Raw genomic sequence first — 19,333 nt, forward strand, 5'->3', positions numbered from 1 at the left:
ATTATTTTAGGATATTCGCCATAGTTCCAGCTAAAAGTAACATCAAACTTGCATTTTCTAAAAGAAACTAATTTGGCAAGAGAAAAGAGACAATTAAATTGTGGTTAAGTAATATTGTTAATAAATTTAACATGCAAACTAACTCACGGTAACAAATTGAAAATATGTTAACGGGAACATATCACCGATGTAAATTCCGATAACTGGACCACCAATGCGTTCAAGTAAACTCAGAACCTTTGGGAATAAGAATATTTTAATTAACAAATCTAATATCAATAGTTTTATCATTCGTTATGATGATTACCTTAAAATTTGGACGATTTTCAATCTCTGTTAAATTGTTGATACTTTTCTCAATTATCAAATGAAATGTGTGATATGTTTGATGTGTCTTGAGAATAATAGTCATTTAAATATTAATCCAATTAATTATTGATACATGATTACAGTAATTAATTGTATTATAAATATTACCTATCGAGCAAGGTAAAATACGTCCTTGCATCAATTTTTCTCGATCTTCATATTAGGAGTACTGGGCTTAGAGACGGGCGATTATTCAGTAATCGATTAGATAATTTCTCTCTCTTTCAACAACAATAAAAAAGCAGCAATAACAAAATCAACAATAAAAACAATTATTACAACATTGAATGATAATTTAATCGTCATTTAATAAGTAAAGGTAGAGAGAGATATAAATTAAATTTTAATCTATTTTATTCTCTCAAATATTTCTCAATTAATTATTAATTTGTAACAATTTTGTTTTAATTTTGTCATCAAACATGAGTGTCGTGAGTCGTCATAAAAAGTTTTCTTTCTACAATGTTCTTTGTTTCAACTATTGGTATTTGAAACCAAGTGAAGATTCATTCGAAGATCTTGAATCTTTTAAAAATTATATCCAATGTTCTCCAAAGTTTATCGAATTGAGCTCAATCACCGAATTCGTGAGGATTAATATGGATCAAGTCGAAATACCGCTATGCCATGCTTCTGTCGAAACTTTCAAGGCTGTTTGTGATGAAACAATTTCTTCTTACGGGAAGTGTGATGCTATTCCAGTAGAAATTTGTTTTTATCGTCCGCCGGCTGCTAACTGTGTTGATCTAAGTGCTCCAGCTTTGTGTCGATTAGTTGTTCCCTTAAGATGACACATGGTGATTTTGTTTACGACCACGAATTCGATACCATAAATGGGAAGGTGATTGTTGTCAAGGTACCTGATTCCGTTCCTGATTTTTTATACAGGGCATTTCACCAAGTTTCCAACAAGTTTTTCTCAAATAACTATTTTGTTTTTGAGTGTCTAGACCCCATACTCGAGTTATGGTAGTTTGGGCCATACTCAATTGTCATATTAAAATATCAAGGTCATTTGGTGGTCACAATCGAATTCAGTTGCAATCATTAGGCTCCATACGAGTTTACAACTTCTTGACATTTTAGTTGCAGAGATATATCGGTTTTGACGCGAAATCCTTTTAATTCAACTTTCATCAATTTGCTCTTAAGAAAGAGCGTAAGAGTCAAAAAACATTTTTGATTTAGGTACATTTTGGTTTTTTAAATTTGAATAGATTGTGACCACCAAATGACCTTGATTATTGGCATTTCAACCATAATTGCGACCTACCGTTTCGGAGTTCTCAAACCATTCGATAACATTTTCATTGATTTACCACTAAAGTATGCGATATGAGTCGGTAGATTAGGTAAGGTCACATTGTTAACTCTTCGTGGTAATGAAGCTTTAGGTTCATCAGGTTGCACTTGTTCTTTATATTGATAGTGTTGGCAACCAACATTGGTAACTCTAAAAAAATATGAAGATGAGGATGACGAAGATGATGATGATGGAGATGAGGATGAAGATAAAGAAGATGATGATAAAAATATAACTGAAATTGTATTAGTTAGAGTGGGGATCTTATCCCATCAACATTAACATGAACAAAATGAATAAATTGTGAATTCTTTTAAAAGGTGAACTAGAGGTCACATAAGTTTACAACAATTTGGTCCGTCGAAAGCCGGATTCGGCAGTCTTTTTTAAAACGCTAGTGAATAAATAGTATATGCGAATATATTACAATTAACTCAGTAGTAGTGAAAGTACACAAGATTCACCCCATGTGACACATCATTTAATAGACAATTTTTTTGACAATAAAATACGAGCAATTATTAATACAATGTGACACATCATTCGAATGGAAATTTAATGGAGATTTTTTTGATGGATTTATTTAATTTATTTATTGTTAATATATTTTTCCCCTTTATTCAAAACCTTTTATGTTTACATTTTCTTAATTAAAATGAATATAATGATTAATTTCGCTCCCAAAAGTTAACTAACTCGTCATCTAATCTAAAAGCATCAAAATAACGACGATTTTTATGGATTTTCGAATCGCTAAAGTGACTCTCATTAGCCTGGGATAGCGGTTCGTTAATTCAACGAGAGATAAAAGAAATCCAACATATGCTGGTGTATATGTTATTTGACCTATCATACGATCTGTCCACTGGGCGATTGTTTCATTTGTTTGAGATATGTCCATACTTATGAAACGTCCTAATCTCACGGCCAATATAAAGGGTGACGGTTGTTTCTTCTTGTTCGCAATTGACGGAAAACACTTCTGGCCTCTTCTAATGTTGCAATCGCAGAGATAACTGGAGCAGCACCCAAGGCCATAGTTCGACGCATTCTACCAAAGAATCTTCTGGCCCTTGACAAATACCTGATTTCCGGGTCTTCGTTTTCATCTGAACTTTCACCGTTGCTTGTTAAATTCTCTCTTTCTTTGTGACTGGTATTTTCAGGATCATGTTGTTGAGGTAAAGGTTGATAAGTGGGTCAATCGATGAAGACACAGTATTATCTTGTAGATCACTGTCCTGCTCCTGTTCTTCTGGATCATCATCACCACGTAGCGGGATTAAATGGGCACCATTAGCAGGGTCGATAAAAAGACGTCTTTCTGCCATAGTCGTTGAACCGAACCCAGTGAATAGTCGATGACAGTTGGTGATGATGAAGCGGCGGGCATTAACACGGTTTTCTCTGACAACCATTAGAAGAAGACGATAGAGGAAAGAAGCGATCAGCATTGCAGAGAATGGGTTAAGGTTGACACGGGTCATATTTGTAATTAGAGTAAAGGGTGAAAAATAATTAACAAAGAAACTTTTATAACGGTAAATAAAACAGAACGATGTAAAAATTCAAACTTTTAGACTCCGCCCACCTGCGTTTTAGAGTGCGCGTTGAATCTGCCAACATGTCAGTTTTTGTATTCGTTATATACCGGTACTGGTTTGGGTCAAAAAATTTTAAAAATATACATGACGTTTATATACATTGTCTCTGTAAAAAAATTACATAGAGAAGCACTGTTCAACTAAATTTAGTACTTCTATATACAGTGGTTCATTAATTATAGTAAAAGACGAATAAAGTCTCATAAATAACACACTATAAGTACTCACCCGTTGTAGCTAGAGTCTTAATTTTTTTCATAATAATACTTCATACCATAAGGTATAACATATATAAAAACCAAGAGGTAAAAGACATTAGTATTCATATACGAAAACTTCATTTTTACCCATAGAGCTCTATGGCGAAATCCAACTTTGAAGCCCTGTATCTCAGGAACTAGATCTTTCCGCATATACAAACTCGCACATAATATGTAGTTTGACATGAGCTATATGTACAAAAAATTTCAGGTCTCTAAACGTGCGGACCTAATCCGAAGTCCAGCCATTAATTTTTATTAACTAATATTAATGCACTCATCACTTGCCGTTATCCGGCTCGACGGACCAAATAAAGGCTTATTGCCTTTGAGTTCACCTTTTAAAACAATATTCACTTTTTACTCATTTTATTTTATTCATGTTGTTGTTTTTGGGATGAGATCCCTCTCTAATCTAAAATTACATTTTTCATTTCATCCTCATCTTCATCTTTATTTAGATGTTGGAGTTGGCATCAGTTAGGTAGCCAACAACCATGAAAGTGGGTAGAACACATTATAATACAGGGCAATTCAGCTTCTTTTACCGATTTTTTTTGCGATTTTCTCAGCAACTAAGTGTCATAGAGACATGATACTTGAGTGGTATGAGTTTGAGCGATACTTGTTTGTCATATCAAAAGATCAAGGTCATTCAGGTCATGGGTGAAATAACGCGTTTCAAGGTCATCTGAAGGTGCTACAGTTATTCTTCACATTTTTTAACCCTGAAAAATGAGTTTAGAGATCGTTGTTACAGATCTTGAGATATTTGAGTTTATTTGAATAACTGTTGAAAATCTTCTATTCAATTAATTTATCTTAACGTGCAAAGCAAAGCTCATAGAAACCTCAAAACTTGTCAGCAGTATAACTGAATATTCTTTTTTGTTGAATTACCTTCAGATGACCTTGAAACGCGTTATTTCACCCATGACCTGAATGACCTTGATCTTTTGATATGACAAACAAGTATCGCTCAAACTCATACCACTCAAGTATCATGTCTCTATGACACTTAGTTGCTGAGAAAATCGCAAAAAAAATCGGTAAAAGAAGCTGAATTGCCCTGTAGTACTAGTAAAGGGGTAAGAAATAATGAAAATATTTGATTCAAAAAAGGCAAGTCATCGCCAACGAGTCTCACTCTCTTCACCGGGACTTCGTCATTTTTTTTGTGACAACATGTATATGGGTATTCGGGACTAAAGTTTTGCTACACTCCAGTCAACAAAAACAAGTTGTGCACAATTCCCGGTAGAGCTATCTATTGATACTATTCAATGATCGAAGACACTTGTGTGACTCTGTAGCCAGGTCGATTCTGGTGCAAAAGATTGAAATTACATTTAAAAAATCAAGGTCATTACTCTTTGATTAAAATTAATAAATTAAGATTTTATCTCTCAAGAGTCAGAAAAGGTTGAAGAAAGCGTTGTGTAATACTAGGAGGAGTGAGAAAAAAAATGATACTTGTTAATACAAGTTGTTATATTGTATTGGTATTATGTGACACTAGTATTTTTGTTGCTAGAGAGGTAATATTTATAATACAGTCAACAACCAGATAGCAGGACGACCAGATAATGGTACTACTTTTCTCAAATGCCTGAGAGTGAGTGACCCGACCCTCTTTCTTTTTCTCGTTCTCACTTGTTTTGTAAGAATAATATATTGGGCAGGAGTCTCATGATCTGGTAGTTGACTGTACTTGAATAAATGAATTAAATACTTACCCTGATATGAATGGTCCCTGAAAGATAAACGATAATACAAATTATAAATGTTACCTCGACCCCAAGACCAAAGACAAGAATATTGTTGAACAAATTGTCCTTCGGCATAGTAAAGGCCACATACAAAAGAAAATCCGTCCCAAAAGCAGCAAAGTTGTAGCCAAAGAAAAAAAAGTTTCGCAGTTGACTATCAATTGCATCTATTGCATTAAACAGTTGAATTTGTTCACTAACCAATGAACGAATTAAATTAACGGGAATAACTGGTAATTTAAGTAGTCCACTAGCAAGTCGATCAACATAATCCAGTCGTAAGATTGTGTAAACAATTAATACGTAAATGTGAACAATAAGCCATAAAACCGAAATAACCGCTCCAACTGCAGCAATAAAAGTGGACACTGTCCATAAAAGGATAAACGCAAGTCGACTGGGTGATGAGTAAGAAACTGGATTGTTAATAATTGAATAAGTGAATATAAATCCAAGAACTAGGATTGTTATGGGTGTAAAAAAGGTGAAAAACTGTCTCCCCAGGTAAATTCGATTTCGAAGTATTTTCAAGTCCCCTTGCGAAATATGGAGCATATCGGCTCGAAATCCATGTTTCTGAATATCAGCAAAATAACTTAACCATTTCATCTGATCCAATTGTTCTAACCAGTACGAGAATGTCCGTGAAACTCCAAGCATAATCGAACCAATCGCAATGACAGCATTCATGTGAAAACGCGTTTTGGTCCCATAGAAAATGTCACCAAGATAAAAGGATAACATATAATCAGAAGTTATCGATAATATGATAAGTCGACTCACTAAAATCCAATTGGCGATCTCAATCAATGATGAGAAAATGAAATGACTCGAAGGATAATTAGTTAATCGTGAATATCCACCAAGACAAACTAAACCTTTTTGCCAAATTTTTCGAGAAAATCTAGATGATTAGTACCATCGAAAGGATTCACGATATCGCCAAAGATTTTACTGAACTTTGATAAGGCCTTAGCCTTTGGGACGAAATTGGTCAACTTTTTCATCTCGTTGTTGAAGCTAATACAATAATAGCAAATGAGAGTAACTTAATTGTGCAAACAAATGTAAACTAATTGCGAATTATTCTTGCATTAATGATCAGTTTGATGAATAGTCTTGCTTAAGTGTCCATTGTTTAACCTCTTTGGATTATTGATCAAAAACGAAAACACGAAGTAAACAATTAATTTACTCTCGTCTTCCTGGATGATTGACATTGTTATCGATTTCATTGGGAAAAGTTTCCGCATTAGTTTCAATGTCTACCGTTTCAAGAGCAAATTCCTGAAACAATCTCAAAGACAATGAATGTGTATTCATGAGAAATTAAGAGATTATTATTATTTAATCGATTTTAATATGAAGAAAAATTTTGATCATAAATATTTCAATAATTGAATTCAATTAATAGATGATTCGATTTGTTTTAAAGCTGTCAAATACAACTTTTGTTAATGAGCGTTTTTTACCACCAGTGGTTACATTTGATGAAATTATTGAGAGTAAAATGGGATTCGATGAATCTTTCACTGAATTTCGAGGTGCAAGTTCAAAAGGTGAGGATAATGTCTTCCAGCTCCCCGCAGGTAATTTTGTGATTAGATTTGAGCATCCAGAATAGAAACCATTGGTATACTTTGAGGTTTGTGGCCAATATCGTGAGTCCATTTTATCGACAGCGGGTACACGTTTCGATGTTCCTTGTCCTTCATGTTAAAAAGCAAAAAAAAATCATTTCATTACATGTAAGTTTGAATAAGTCATCGATTCATTGTTTTCCGATATTTACCTGTGTAATTAGTTGGTAATCTGTCAAAAATTGAGAGCAAAGATAATCCAAACCAAAGTGATATTGATCCTCCAATGTAAGTAAAATATGCGATAAAATCAATCGCTGGAATATGAATATATTTCACACCGTAGGCACGAGGGCGATTAACGTAAATCTTTGCATTATAGTTGGTTTGATTTCTGCGACTTGTGATGAAATTTTGATTCTTTGTCGAAAAGGTGACAATATAAGATGAACACTCGGGTTGAGCGCATTTTTTTGAGCATGTGTCCAAGGTTTTCAGAGGAATGCCCTTTCTCTTCGTAAACCAAAACCTGAAGGGAAAAAGGCTAGAGATGTATTGAATGCTGGAGCTGGTACATCAAGAGGCCAAGTTCCGCGTTCTTTAAGGAATAGGCTCTTTTCACACTCTTGGATACAAGCGGTTCGACCTAAAACACCATATTCTGAATAATCGGAACAATTAGTCTTGTAGGGAGGTTGAAGGAGACGAAATATGATTATTGAATAGTCCATAGTGAACTGAGAGTATCGATCAATGTCCAGGGAGGAAAAGTCTTCCCTTTCTGTCCAAGGTATGTTACAACCAGAGTGCATGGCGAAAATGACCACAGCTGATCCTTTGGAGGAAACTGAAAATTCAATAAGCTCACGTCCATCTTCACGATATTCTTGTAGTGGACTTGATGTTGAATTCCAAGTGAAATAAGTTGTACATCGACGGATAACATTATTTCGAGCCCAAGAAAGTGTCTCTCGAGGTTTAGAATAAACTGAACAAGGAACATTGACACAAAATGCTTTTGAATCGGAAGAAGATGAAGATGACCAAAGGGTTTCACTTGGTTTTATAAACCTACGATCACGAGAACACTTAACGGTACAATTTATCGAAACTTGACCGACAGTCTGACCTTCTCGAGCAATAATTCTGATCGGTGTTTCCAAGAAAATAAGCCTCAATTCATCAGGTGAATAATGATCTAAAACACGATCTGGATAGAGACGAGTAAAGGTTGACTTATCTTCCATATTATAATCCAGGCAAACGGTAACTCCAGGCATATAATAGTGATCTGCTTTACCGATAATTATGTTAACCACTGTATCATATTGCAAGTAAATGTAATTAATCCGATAAACCTGCCATAAGAAGCCAATGATGGTCAAAACGTTATATAAAAAGCGATAACATTCAAGTGGCCTCAAACCATTAGGTTCAATTGTCGATGGATCATTTAAAAACGATTGATTTACCTCCTTTCGATTGGTATGATGATGATTAGTTTGGACGATTTCCTTGAAGCTTTTAACTGAAGCTTCTTCAATTGTTTTGAAATAATTAGTTGATGACAACATGATGATTAACACTCCTTGACCAGAGAGCACAATTAACATGAAGAAAAACAAATTTCAAATCAATTCCATGATTGATTGTTTGCCTGGAATTGTTTATATTTTTGAAACATTGAAACTTATTAATACAAAAGTTAACTGATTGTTTTGTATTACTTAATGTGTACTGATTAAGACACTCATTTGTTGTGGAGTACAAAACAAAGGCCAAAATTATTTGTTACCATGTTCGTGTTTATCTGAATATCACAATTTCCATGTATAAGGTTGTTTATTATTCTTGATTTCATATTGATTGAGATTTTTTGTTTATTACCTTTTTTCTGTTCACAGTGTGACCTATGTGGGAAATTACCTGTAGTAATTATCTTCATCATTATCATGGTCATTATTATTCATTTACAGGGAATTGGAAGGAGAAAGAAAAAAAACTGAATGGAAAGATCTTTGTAATGGACTTCGACATGTTATTTACGCTCGAATATTGTAAACCTATTGTTCAGGTAAATGCTTGGAAAATATTAATTCAGTTCTAATGGATCTTATCTATTTCTTTTTTCCATTAATGAGGTTAGAAAATGAAAATCTTATTGGAAACTAATTAACTTTATCTACCTGTTAATGAGCTACATGATAAACATGCGACGATATTTGACCTTTATCAAGGTGATTTTGATGGACAATTCAAATGACAATCGTTGATTTCGTAATAATAAATGTGTTGATAGTTATTATCTGAATGATCCCCCAATTAACCTGAAGAATTAATTAACTTTTCCATTTCATTTAGAACTATTTTATTATTTTTTTCTCATCAAAATCTATAAACAACAATTGAACAATTAACTTTCTGAATATGAGTATTTCTAAATCAATTAATAATATTGATCAAGTTTAATCAAAGAATTGACAATCAACAATAAATGAGAATGAAAATTAATCAATTTAATGGTTAATCCTTTTCATTTTACATTATTTTGGAAAATGATAAAGTATCAATTGATATTTTCTTTCATTGTTTAATTGTGATTCAATAAACTAGATAATTAAATATAAAAATTTCAATCTAATTACTAAATTAGCTACAATTAGATAGTGAAGGTCAAATTTTTAGCTGGTTAATGGGCCATTATTATTGTATCGAGTAACATCATCAGGAGTTTCGGTAAAAATGGACTTATTGTAGGTCGGTGATAAATTGGTGCTTATTGGTGAGATTAAATTGTTTATTCGAGGAGGAGATAATCTAATGTTCGGAGGTCGTTTTCTGATCTTTTTCGGTGTAGGTAAACCTGTGGATCCAAGTCTTTTGGATTTAGGTGTTTGAACCATTAGAGCGCTTGGTGGTTGATCCTCTGGTGGTGTCTTTACATGTGAGCTATGGATTGTGGGGTATGGGGGCTGTGGTGGTTGTGATGGCGGTGGAGGATTTGGTTTACCATAAACTAATTGTTTGAAAAATTTTTCCGCAAAATTAAACAGAGTTAAACAGGAGAAACCAAACCAAAGGCCAATTGCCGATCCAACGTAACTAAAATATTCAATAAAATCAATGGCTGGTCGATGTTTATAAACTACGTCAAAATTAAATGGCCGATGAATGTAAACGCGGGTCAAATAGCTCGGCTGACCAGTACCACCTCCAGATCCACTTGGACCTCCGCCCAAATTGTATTGTACATACTTGACATAATGTGCGTACTCATTAAAGTCACATTGTTTTCTTGAACACTCCAAGTGACACTCTCGATTAATCTTATGAGTCATATGGGTGTCATTTAGACGTATCTCCTCTGAAACGAATGACAGTTGAACATCACGTCCTCCAGGTACATCTAAAGGCCAACTTTTGAAAGCTCGTTCATTGAGACGCTCTTTACACTTGTACATACAACCAACCCAACCAGAGACACCAAATTGTGAATAAATTTGACAATTAGTTTGATATGGAGCTTCGAGCAGTTTAATCCGAGTCAATTGATAATTAATAGACACAATTGACATTAGGCCAATATTGAAAGAGGAAAAATCTTCATCCTCAGTCCAAGGAACATATGAACCAGGGTGCATGGTGAAAATCGCAGTGACCGGAGTCTCACCGCTTTTCGTTAGATTAAAGTTAATAAAATCCCGTTCCCCGTTTAGAGCCTCTAAAAATGGGATACCCGAACTATTCCAATGGAAATAAGTGTAACACCGACGAAGAGCATTATTTCGAGACCATTCAATTGACTCTCGAACTTTTGAATACTCGGAACACGGAACATCTATACAAGTTGACCCATTGGTAAATCGTGAATCTTGACTACAAATTAATAGACAAGAAATACTAACATCATCAAGTATCATCGAATGGTGAAACAATTTATCAATGGACGCTGATCGATACAATAAGTATCTCTCTTGGATCGTTAAATTTTCACTGATCACTTTATCGGGATAAATGCGCTTCAAGGGTTCCAACAGTTTCAGATCAATGTCCAAACAAATGGTCAACGCAGGTAATTGAATCAAAAACTGCCGATCAACCTGAATATCAACAACGGTATCAAATCTCAGGTACAAAACGTTAATCCGATAGACCTGCCAGACCATTCCGGTCATCAGGATAATGAATAAAGTTAATTTGACCCATCGATTGTTACGAAATGAGTTAAATTTTCGAGACGCACTAATTAACAATTTCATCATGATCAACTTTGACCAATTTAACTTTTTTTTTACTATTAATAAATCGTTGTAATTGAAAATTGGGAAAAAAACTTTAAACACTCAAACAATTAACCTGTTCAATGTTATATTACCATAGGTGATAGTAAATAATTTATCATCACCATGTTCAGTATTTGTTTTGATTTAGTTTTTCACATTGATGATTAAAAAACAACAACAACAACAATTTAAATCATCGTCTTACCATTATGTAAATCACCAAGGGGTAAAAGTAATTTAAAGGTAATAATAACCGTAATAATAATGAATAGATAGAGATAATTAGATAATTCCAATGAGAAAAGTTTATTTGTAAATGTAATCAATAAATTGTAATTTCAATTCAACTTATCGATTAAACAATTTAGAAACAATTAGTTGATTTTCACCTGAACGAAAAAAAACTCTTGACCCTCTTTACAAAGTACAATAATCGTGGTTATTATTGTTCTGATTAAGTTTAATTTTATTATTATTTTTTTCTCAACAATTAACATTCAATTTTAATTCTATTCTCATCGTAATTGAATTAACTTGATTGTTTCCTTTCTCTTTCTCTTTCTTTTTTTTCTCTTCAAACTCTCTGCTCATGTGAACACATGTTTCCATTTGTTGTTTATCTTTTGTTTTTCTTAATTGTTGCTCGTTGATTCCAATTGTAATTTCCATTGGAACAGTTTAATTACAGTTTCGTTTAATTGTTCTACTATTCGTACATGTTAATTGTCTCGATTGATTAGTTGGTTAGTTGATTCAATTGTTTGTTTTCTTTTTTTTCCAGAAAAAAATATTTACCAGGATATAGACAAAGAGTAAGCTGATTACTCGCTTGTTTACCTAACATGTTACAACGTAATTTTTGATTATTTTCAATTTAATTGTGACTAATTCTTTTCCTATAGATTAATTAATTGTTCTCTGTTCCATTTATTGTATTAGGTTTAATCTATTCTTCTGTTAAAACTCTCCGTGGTCTGGTTGGTATTCATTCATCACATAGTTTAACCTCTACTGTTTTTGGTAATCAAATGGAGGTGAAAATTTTATCCGCTCTTTCCGACAATTATATGTACCTGATTATCGACAAGGAGACTAATAAAGCGGCCATTGTTGATCCAGTTGAACCTGAGAAGGTTTTGAAAACGGTCAGTGATTCGGGTGTTCAATTGACAACCGTATTAACTACACACCATCACTGGGATCATGCCGGTGGTAATGTTGATTTAGTTTCCAAGGCTTCAGGTTTAACCGTTTGTGGTTATGATGAAAGGATTGGTGGTTTAACTAACAAAGTTAATCATGGTGATTCATTTACAATTGGAAAATTGCTGGTTAATTGTCTTTATACTCCTTGTCACACCAGTGGGCACATTTGTTATCATGTTGTTCCGCCTTCAGGTGAATCCGATGGAGCTGTTTTTACAGGTAAATTTTATTTTCCTTTCTTCCCATTAATCTAATTTTAATCAAAATTCTAATCACATGAAAAAACAATTAGGTGATACTCTTTTCCTTGCTGGTTGTGGGAAATTTTTTGAAGGAACAGCTGATCAAATGTATGAAGCTCTAATCAAGAAACTTGGTTCATTACCAGATTCAACTGTAAGTCAGAAATTCATGTGGTTGATTAACTTAATTTACATATTCTATCATTCTAATTGTGATTTTCATGCCTCTTGATTGCAGAAAGTATATTGTGGCCATGAATATACTGTATCTAATTTGGTTTTTGCGAAAAACGTTGAACCTTCAAACCAAGATATTGAAAATAAACTAAATTGGTCGAGAGTAAGTTGATTGTATTGATAGTATCGATTGATTTTTAATCATATTTCTCTATTTATATTTATATTAATATTTATTAGGAAAGAAGATCAAATTGTGAAACAACCATTCCATCAACGATTGGAGAGGAAAAGTTAATCAACCCTTTTATGCGAGTTAATCAATCATCTGTCCAACAATTTGCCAAACTTACAGATCCAATCAAAGTAATGGCCGCTTTAAGAGAAGCCAAAAATAATTTCAAATCATCGTCACTTTAATAACACCACAAAGAAATTACAGTTTAATCCAGTTACATTTATTAGTTACAACTAATTTGATGTAATATTTTTAATAGTAAATCATAAAAATTGATTGATTTTGATTTTCTATCACCAGTAAACTGTTGGTAATTGTTGATTGATACTTTTAACTCTTGATACTCTTGCACGTCTATTAGTTGCAACTTTACTCTGGTATCCGAGATTTTGATCAATTGGTGAATTATTATTATTTGATTTGGTTGCGATATTAATTTTCGCTGATCTACTCTTTGTGGGCCGTGTAAATAAACCACAATAGCAATTGAGAAACTTTTCCGATAAACTAATCAACGACAAACCAAACCAGAAATTTAAACTACTTGCAAGATAAATTATCAAATCGAGAAGTGTATATTCGGGAAAATATTGATTTATCTCGAAAGGTGCTGTTGGTGCTCGTAAAAGGATAACATAAACTCCGTTTTGATCTTCATCAGTTAAGGTTCGATAGCCTTGTGGTGAATAAATTTCCTCCTCACAATCAGGCTTATCAGCGATATGATTACAATGCTGACGACAGAATTTAAAATATTTCCTTAGGCGATTTCGCTCTGTTATATTAGGGGTAAGATATTCACCATAATACTGATAATAACCATTCCTTAGATTGGCCTGAGAGTAATTTAAAGCTTGAATTGTCCCATAAAAGACTGACCCTATGGATGAAGCGGTCAAATTGTTGAGACAAGCGTCAATAAAGTGGAACCTTGAAGAGTAACCATAATTTGAATAGTTCCGACAAGAGACTTCATAGTTTTCTTGGCTTAAGATGTTGACAATTTTACTAAAGGTCACGATGTAAATGCCCGGTGGTTGACCATTGAAACCTATTCGATATGCTGTTTGACCTGAGCCCTGAATTAGTTTACCAAATTCTGAAAACATGATTGTAGTTGAAGTTGTAATGGTCGATATGTTATTATTTAAATCAATGGCCATCATTTGACCGTCGTAAGGAGGTTGAAATATTTCGTGACGGGAAAATTTAATCGGACCACCCGATGAATTGTAACAATTAATGGTCAAGCAAAATAACGGTTGTCTAGAATAACGAGTGACCTCACAAGTAGAATTGTCCTTTACCAAATAATAGCCCGATTTGGTGTCACCCAATCGTCGAAAGGTCGGAGTTAATTTGATCTTTGGAATTAAATTGTCAATATCTTTAAGAAGATTATTTAACTGGTTTACCGTTAGATTGCCCAAAATTGAATAGATTGAGGTGAACATGTCTCTGTGGGTTCCGAGGTCATCATAAAATGGCCGCTCTAATAAAAGATCATCTAATTTATCGTCAAGAGCGGAAGCTTTGGTTAAATTGATTAAATCAAGAAAAGGGAAACACAAGGAAACACTTGGCAAAGTAATTTGATTCGGAGTGGTCAAGTTAACCTTTGACGTTATCTCACCGGACATATAATCAATAGCAATCGAGTAAATTTGACCTCCACAAAGACAGGTCACCAGTAGATGGATAATAATCTGAATATGTTTACGTAAATTTGGTGTACATTTTGATTTAACTGGTTGACCAATTGAGATCCCGTTGTCCATTAGGGTCACAAGAGTTTTTACCTTAATTGTTAATTTCCCATTGATTGTAATTTCGATTTCTTCTTGATTGTTTATCGGTAAAATTCAAGCTTTCCATTCATATTAATCAATTGTCATTTATCATCATCACAAATGTTTGGCTCTTTTATGTTTCTCAGTTTGTTTCATGATTAATGATTCTAATTGTTGTGACAATTTTGCTTCAACATTGATTGATAATCACAAACATCACAAACAATTATTACGATTCACGATTTTTCGCATGAAGATTAAAGACAAACTAGGCTACCTACAGAGTTTGTAGTACAGGCACTGTAACGAAAACATTACATGTAAATTAAAAAGGGGTTGAATTTGTTTCTTTTGAGCACAATTTAATTGATTAGTTAATCTTTAGTCTTCACTGACTATTTAATTAAATCACAAGACGCAACTTTGACTATTTTAGTTAAAATGTAAAGGGTCAAATACGGTCTTCACTGACCGTCATTTGACCAGGACAATTTAGCACCACAATTATTTGGTCTTCACTGGTCATTATACACAAATTTAATAGATATTATATATTTTATTTAATTAACAAATTATTAGAAAATTGAACAATTAAACAATTAAACAATATTGATGAAAAATGGTGAAGATTTGACTTTGGTTGATCTTCACTGATCAAAACCAAAGTCATTAGTTGATCTTCACTGATCTAACTAATTACTTCTTCTAATTAACAAAATCTATTATTTTATAAAGAAAAATGAATTTATCGCTAGTGGGATCTAATTGAAGAGGTTTGTTTTCTGTTCAGGTTTTATCAATCAATTGATATTGTATAATATTACAACATTTCCGTCGACTTAAATTTGAGCAGTCTCTGCCAAAGCAAAGGGTTGAATTCCATATTTCAAGAAGGGCATCATAGAATTTATTTGTTATCGATTTCGTCGGCACTTCTTTGTACCAACCAGTTGAAAACATTATCGTTAGGTTTATGACAGCTTAAGTTGATGATTTTATCTTTCGTATAGTGATAGGGTTGATAATATGAAAGTGTAGGATTACAACTCGGGTAAGGTGAAGAGTAAAAATGTGAAGATAAACATTTAATTGAGTTTGATTCCAAGTAAAGATTAGGATAATTAACGTGAGCAGTTTTGTCAATCAATTTTGGTATCTCTTCAGCTAGTGGTATTTCAAGAGGATCAACTAATTCTAAAAAGGGGAAATTTTCCTCTTGTTCATTCTGTTCATTGGATTTGCATTGATTCGAATCGATCTGATCAAGATTTTCAATAATTTCAGTTTCCCTTTCGATCTCTAACGAATGTTTAGCACTTGGTAAACTCGTGAGATTAATCAAATTTGAATTATTAATATGAATTGTTTTAGCTGCACAATCAATTATAAGATTAGCTTTTGTCATTAGATCTTGACCAATTAAAGCATCGAATTGATGTGGCAAATATTCAGTAACTTGGACAATTGTTGATATTGCAACTGCTGATTTGTCGTCACAAATTTTAATTCTAACTTTGACTTGTCCAAGTATTTTAACTGGGCTATTGTTAACAGCTAAAGGAGGAGGTGCAAGGTATGGTTGTAAGTTTAAATTCAGTCGATCAACTAGATTTTTACTGATTAGAGTTAAACCGGAACCTGTATCGAACATTGCTTGGACTTTCTTATTATTTAATTTGATTTCTTTATGAATTAGATTTGAATGTGGAATTGGAAAAAGTGAAGAAACTGAAGAGTTGGGTTTCTCATTGATTTGGTTGATTTTAAATGGTAATTGATTTGAATTCAAATAATTTTCATTTTCATTGTGCTTTATTCTTGAGTTGACGGTTTTATCTACTAATTTAGCAGCATTAATAAGTTCTGTTAATGTTTGAGGATTTTGTAATGTTATTATGAATTTAGCTTGAGGTAAAAGTCTTTCAATGATGAAGATTATCATGAGCTTTTCTGGCATCTTTTTATTCATTCTCAAACATAATTCTTGAATCTGATAGACAAAGTTAGTCGTTAGCTGATTAGACGCTTGTTTGCTATAATGAAATTGATGAGAGAGATGAGCTTGATAATCAGCTGGGCAAAGGTCTGAGATCATTCTATTTCTTAATTCATCATAAGTTTTAGGCATTTTCGGAAAGAATGAGGACTACAGGTAACGTTGTACCATTTGCGAGCTGAACCTTGCAAATAAAAGGGAATAATCTTGAACATCTCAATAGCACCAAGACCTAAAGCACTAGAAGCTAATTCAAAGTTTATCAACCAATCAATCAAATCTTCATTATCACCTCTGAATGGCTCAATGGTGATATGATTGTTCAGGACATGGCTTGAATTAATAGTGTTAATTGTTGGGTTAAATTCGATTGGATTAAATCCAAATTGATCAGAGTAATAATTCATAATTGATAAAGTAATATGTTAAATGTTAATTGTATGATAATATGATGATAATTTGTGATAATTGAATGTATTGAGAGAATAACGTCTTCACTGACAGTTAAGGATTTTTCATTTTATAGTCTAAGGAGAGAATAAACAATCAAGAAGCAAGGGTCTTCACTGACCTCACGTTTAACGATTTCGCTGAAAATCAATTGTCAGAATGAACAAGATAAAAAAACAATCGTGCTAAAAGATTGGTCTTCACTGACCTTAGTAGCGATATTAAAAAAAAGAAGAGAAAAGATACCAAAAAAGAAGACTTACTTTCGTAATTAAAGGATAGATGGAAATCTGTAAAGTGTGTTAATTATTTGATTTAAATACAAATTGATTTGATTAATTATTAATATGTTATTGTTAATTGATTATTATTAATTTTTGATTATTGATTAGCTGATCTTTTAATTTTTATTATTTATAATGGTTTATTATTTGATGGTTGATTTGTTAATTGTTGATTTGTAAGTTGTTGATTTGTAAGTTGTTGATTTGTTAATTGTTCGTTTTTTTTATTTCTCATTAAAGTAACATTGAGACCACGATTTTAACGTTTATTTGAAGGTCATTTTATGGTTCGAATTAAATTGGAGAATAGATTTGCACGAAAATTAGTTCACCAAATTCACCCTCACACACGGCCACCAAATGTAACGAAAACATTACATGTAAATTAAAAAGGGGTTGAATTTGTTTCTTTTGAGCACAATTTAATTGATTAGTTAATCTTTAGTCTTCACTGACTATTTAATTAAATCACAAGACGCAACTTTGACTATTTTAGTTAAAATGTAAAGGGTCAAATACGGTCTTCACTGACCGTCATTTGACCAGGACAATTTAGCACCACAATTATTTGGTCTTCACTGGTCATTATACACAAATTTAATAGATATTATATATTTTTATTTAATTAACAAATTATTAGAAAAATTGAACAATTAAACAATTAAACAATATTGATGAAAAATGGTGAAGATTTGACTTTGGTTGATCTTCACTGATCAAAACCAAAGTCATTAGTTGATCTTCACTGATCTAACTAATTACTTCTTCTAATTAACAAAATCTATTATTTTATAAAGAAAAATGAATTTATCGCTAGTGGGATCTAATTGAAGAGGTTTGTTTTCTGTTCAGGTTTTATCAATCAATTGATATTGTATAATATTACAACAGGCACAGAACAAAAAATCAACTGAAAGAGCTCAAAAATCTAAACCCGTTAAAAATAGAAGCAATGTCAGAGGTGGTCAGAGTCAAAAGTTATTAATGAAAAAAAATGGGTCTTAAATTGACCAACAAAAAGTGTTAATTAGATAATTAATCAGATTAATAAGAGGATGAGATAGAAAAGAAAGAGAAAAGGTGTGTGTGTGAGAGAGAGAAGGGATGAATTATGGGAGAGGAGGAAGAGTCTCAGAGGAATATAAGTTTTTTAATTGTATCAACTGCACGTCCTGGGATATTAAAACTTCGAGGTGCTAATCAAATCTTTAATTGCTCTGGTTAACTTAAGGTGCAAAGTCGAAAGAATCAACCTGAACTGGTTAGGTTTATTGTGAGGTAAAAATGATTGTCAATAATAGACGAAGTTTATTGGTACAACTTGGCAACCTATTTGTGGCACCTATTACAAACAACTACAGTGGATTCTATTAATATTTGATGAATTAGTTTACAAACAAATTAAAAGAAATTTAAATTACTTTTTGTTTGAATTGTGACTTATTTTCGCAGGTGAAATACGATTTGCTAGTTTACAGCTTAATACATACAGATAGTTTTCGTTGGTTGACATAAAAAGGATGAGTTTTTTAAGATCCTTCGTCATTTCAACAGTTTAATCTAAACAACAACGAATATTATTTTATTATTAATAAATATTTTGTTCTAAAAGCAACATCACCGTTTTCAATTTCATTCTCATTTTCTTGATCAATAGCAACAATTAAAATTTCTCTTTAATTTTTTCTATTCGAATAAAGTTATCATCCTCGCTCATCATCAACGAATCATAATTATGAATTTCCAGTTTTTCCTAACTTTTGTATCAGTTCTGGTATCTTT

At 32.7% G+C, this 19,333-nt stretch overlaps 3 protein-coding genes across 5 annotated transcripts; 1 reads left to right on the plus strand and 2 right to left on the minus strand.

Annotated features, from left to right (window-relative positions):
* Position 1: 1 nt before the first annotated feature.
* On the minus strand, positions 2 to 6,628 carry LOC128394663 (uncharacterized). Its single transcript, XM_053355020.1, is given in 6 exon segments — positions 2 to 67; positions 148 to 237; positions 308 to 394; positions 5,273 to 6,183; positions 6,186 to 6,325; positions 6,501 to 6,628. Coding segments are annotated over 6 exon segments (1,422 nt in total).
* Positions 6,629 to 6,712: 84 nt separating this feature from the next.
* On the minus strand, positions 6,713 to 9,058 carry LOC128394613 (uncharacterized). Its single transcript, XM_053354961.1, is given in 3 exon segments — positions 6,713 to 7,014; positions 7,098 to 7,388; positions 7,391 to 9,058. Coding segments are annotated over 3 exon segments (1,701 nt in total). The 5' UTR covers positions 8,499 to 9,058.
* A 2,704-nt stretch (positions 9,059 to 11,762) lies between these two features.
* LOC128394623 (hydroxyacylglutathione hydrolase, mitochondrial-like) lies at positions 11,763 to 13,335 on the plus strand. Of its 3 annotated transcripts, none has more exons than XM_053354978.1 (5): positions 11,763 to 11,911; positions 12,108 to 12,593; positions 12,667 to 12,770; positions 12,855 to 12,956; positions 13,034 to 13,335. In XM_053354978.1, exons 2-5 carry the CDS (start codon positions 12,197 to 12,199, stop codon positions 13,211 to 13,213), a joined length of 783 nt encoding a protein of 260 aa, XP_053210953.1. In that variant the 5' UTR covers positions 11,763 to 11,911; positions 12,108 to 12,196; the 3' UTR covers positions 13,214 to 13,335. The 3 variants fall into 3 exon arrangements, with proteins under 3 accessions (XP_053210953.1, XP_053210946.1, XP_053210961.1); XM_053354971.1 differs by having other exon boundaries at positions 11,834 to 12,020; XM_053354986.1 differs by having other exon boundaries at positions 11,834 to 11,980.
* The last annotated feature ends 5,998 nt before the right edge of the window (positions 13,336 to 19,333 follow it).

The sequence above is a fragment of the Panonychus citri genome, unplaced genomic scaffold (assembly GCF_014898815.1).
Source record: "Panonychus citri isolate SS breed McGregor unplaced genomic scaffold, ASM1489881v1 Contig00021, whole genome shotgun sequence".
NCBI classification, from domain to species: domain Eukaryota; kingdom Metazoa; phylum Arthropoda; class Arachnida; order Trombidiformes; family Tetranychidae; genus Panonychus; species Panonychus citri.

Coding starts and splice junctions, on each gene's coding strand:
- LOC128394623 (XM_053354971.1), top strand. Junction 12,594..12,666: donor CGATGGAGCTGTTTTTACAG/GTAAATTTTATT, acceptor AAAAACAATTAG/GTGATACTCTTTTCCTTGCT. Junction 12,957..13,033: donor ATAAACTAAATTGGTCGAGA/GTAAGTTGATTG, acceptor AATATTTATTAG/GAAAGAAGATCAAATTGTGA.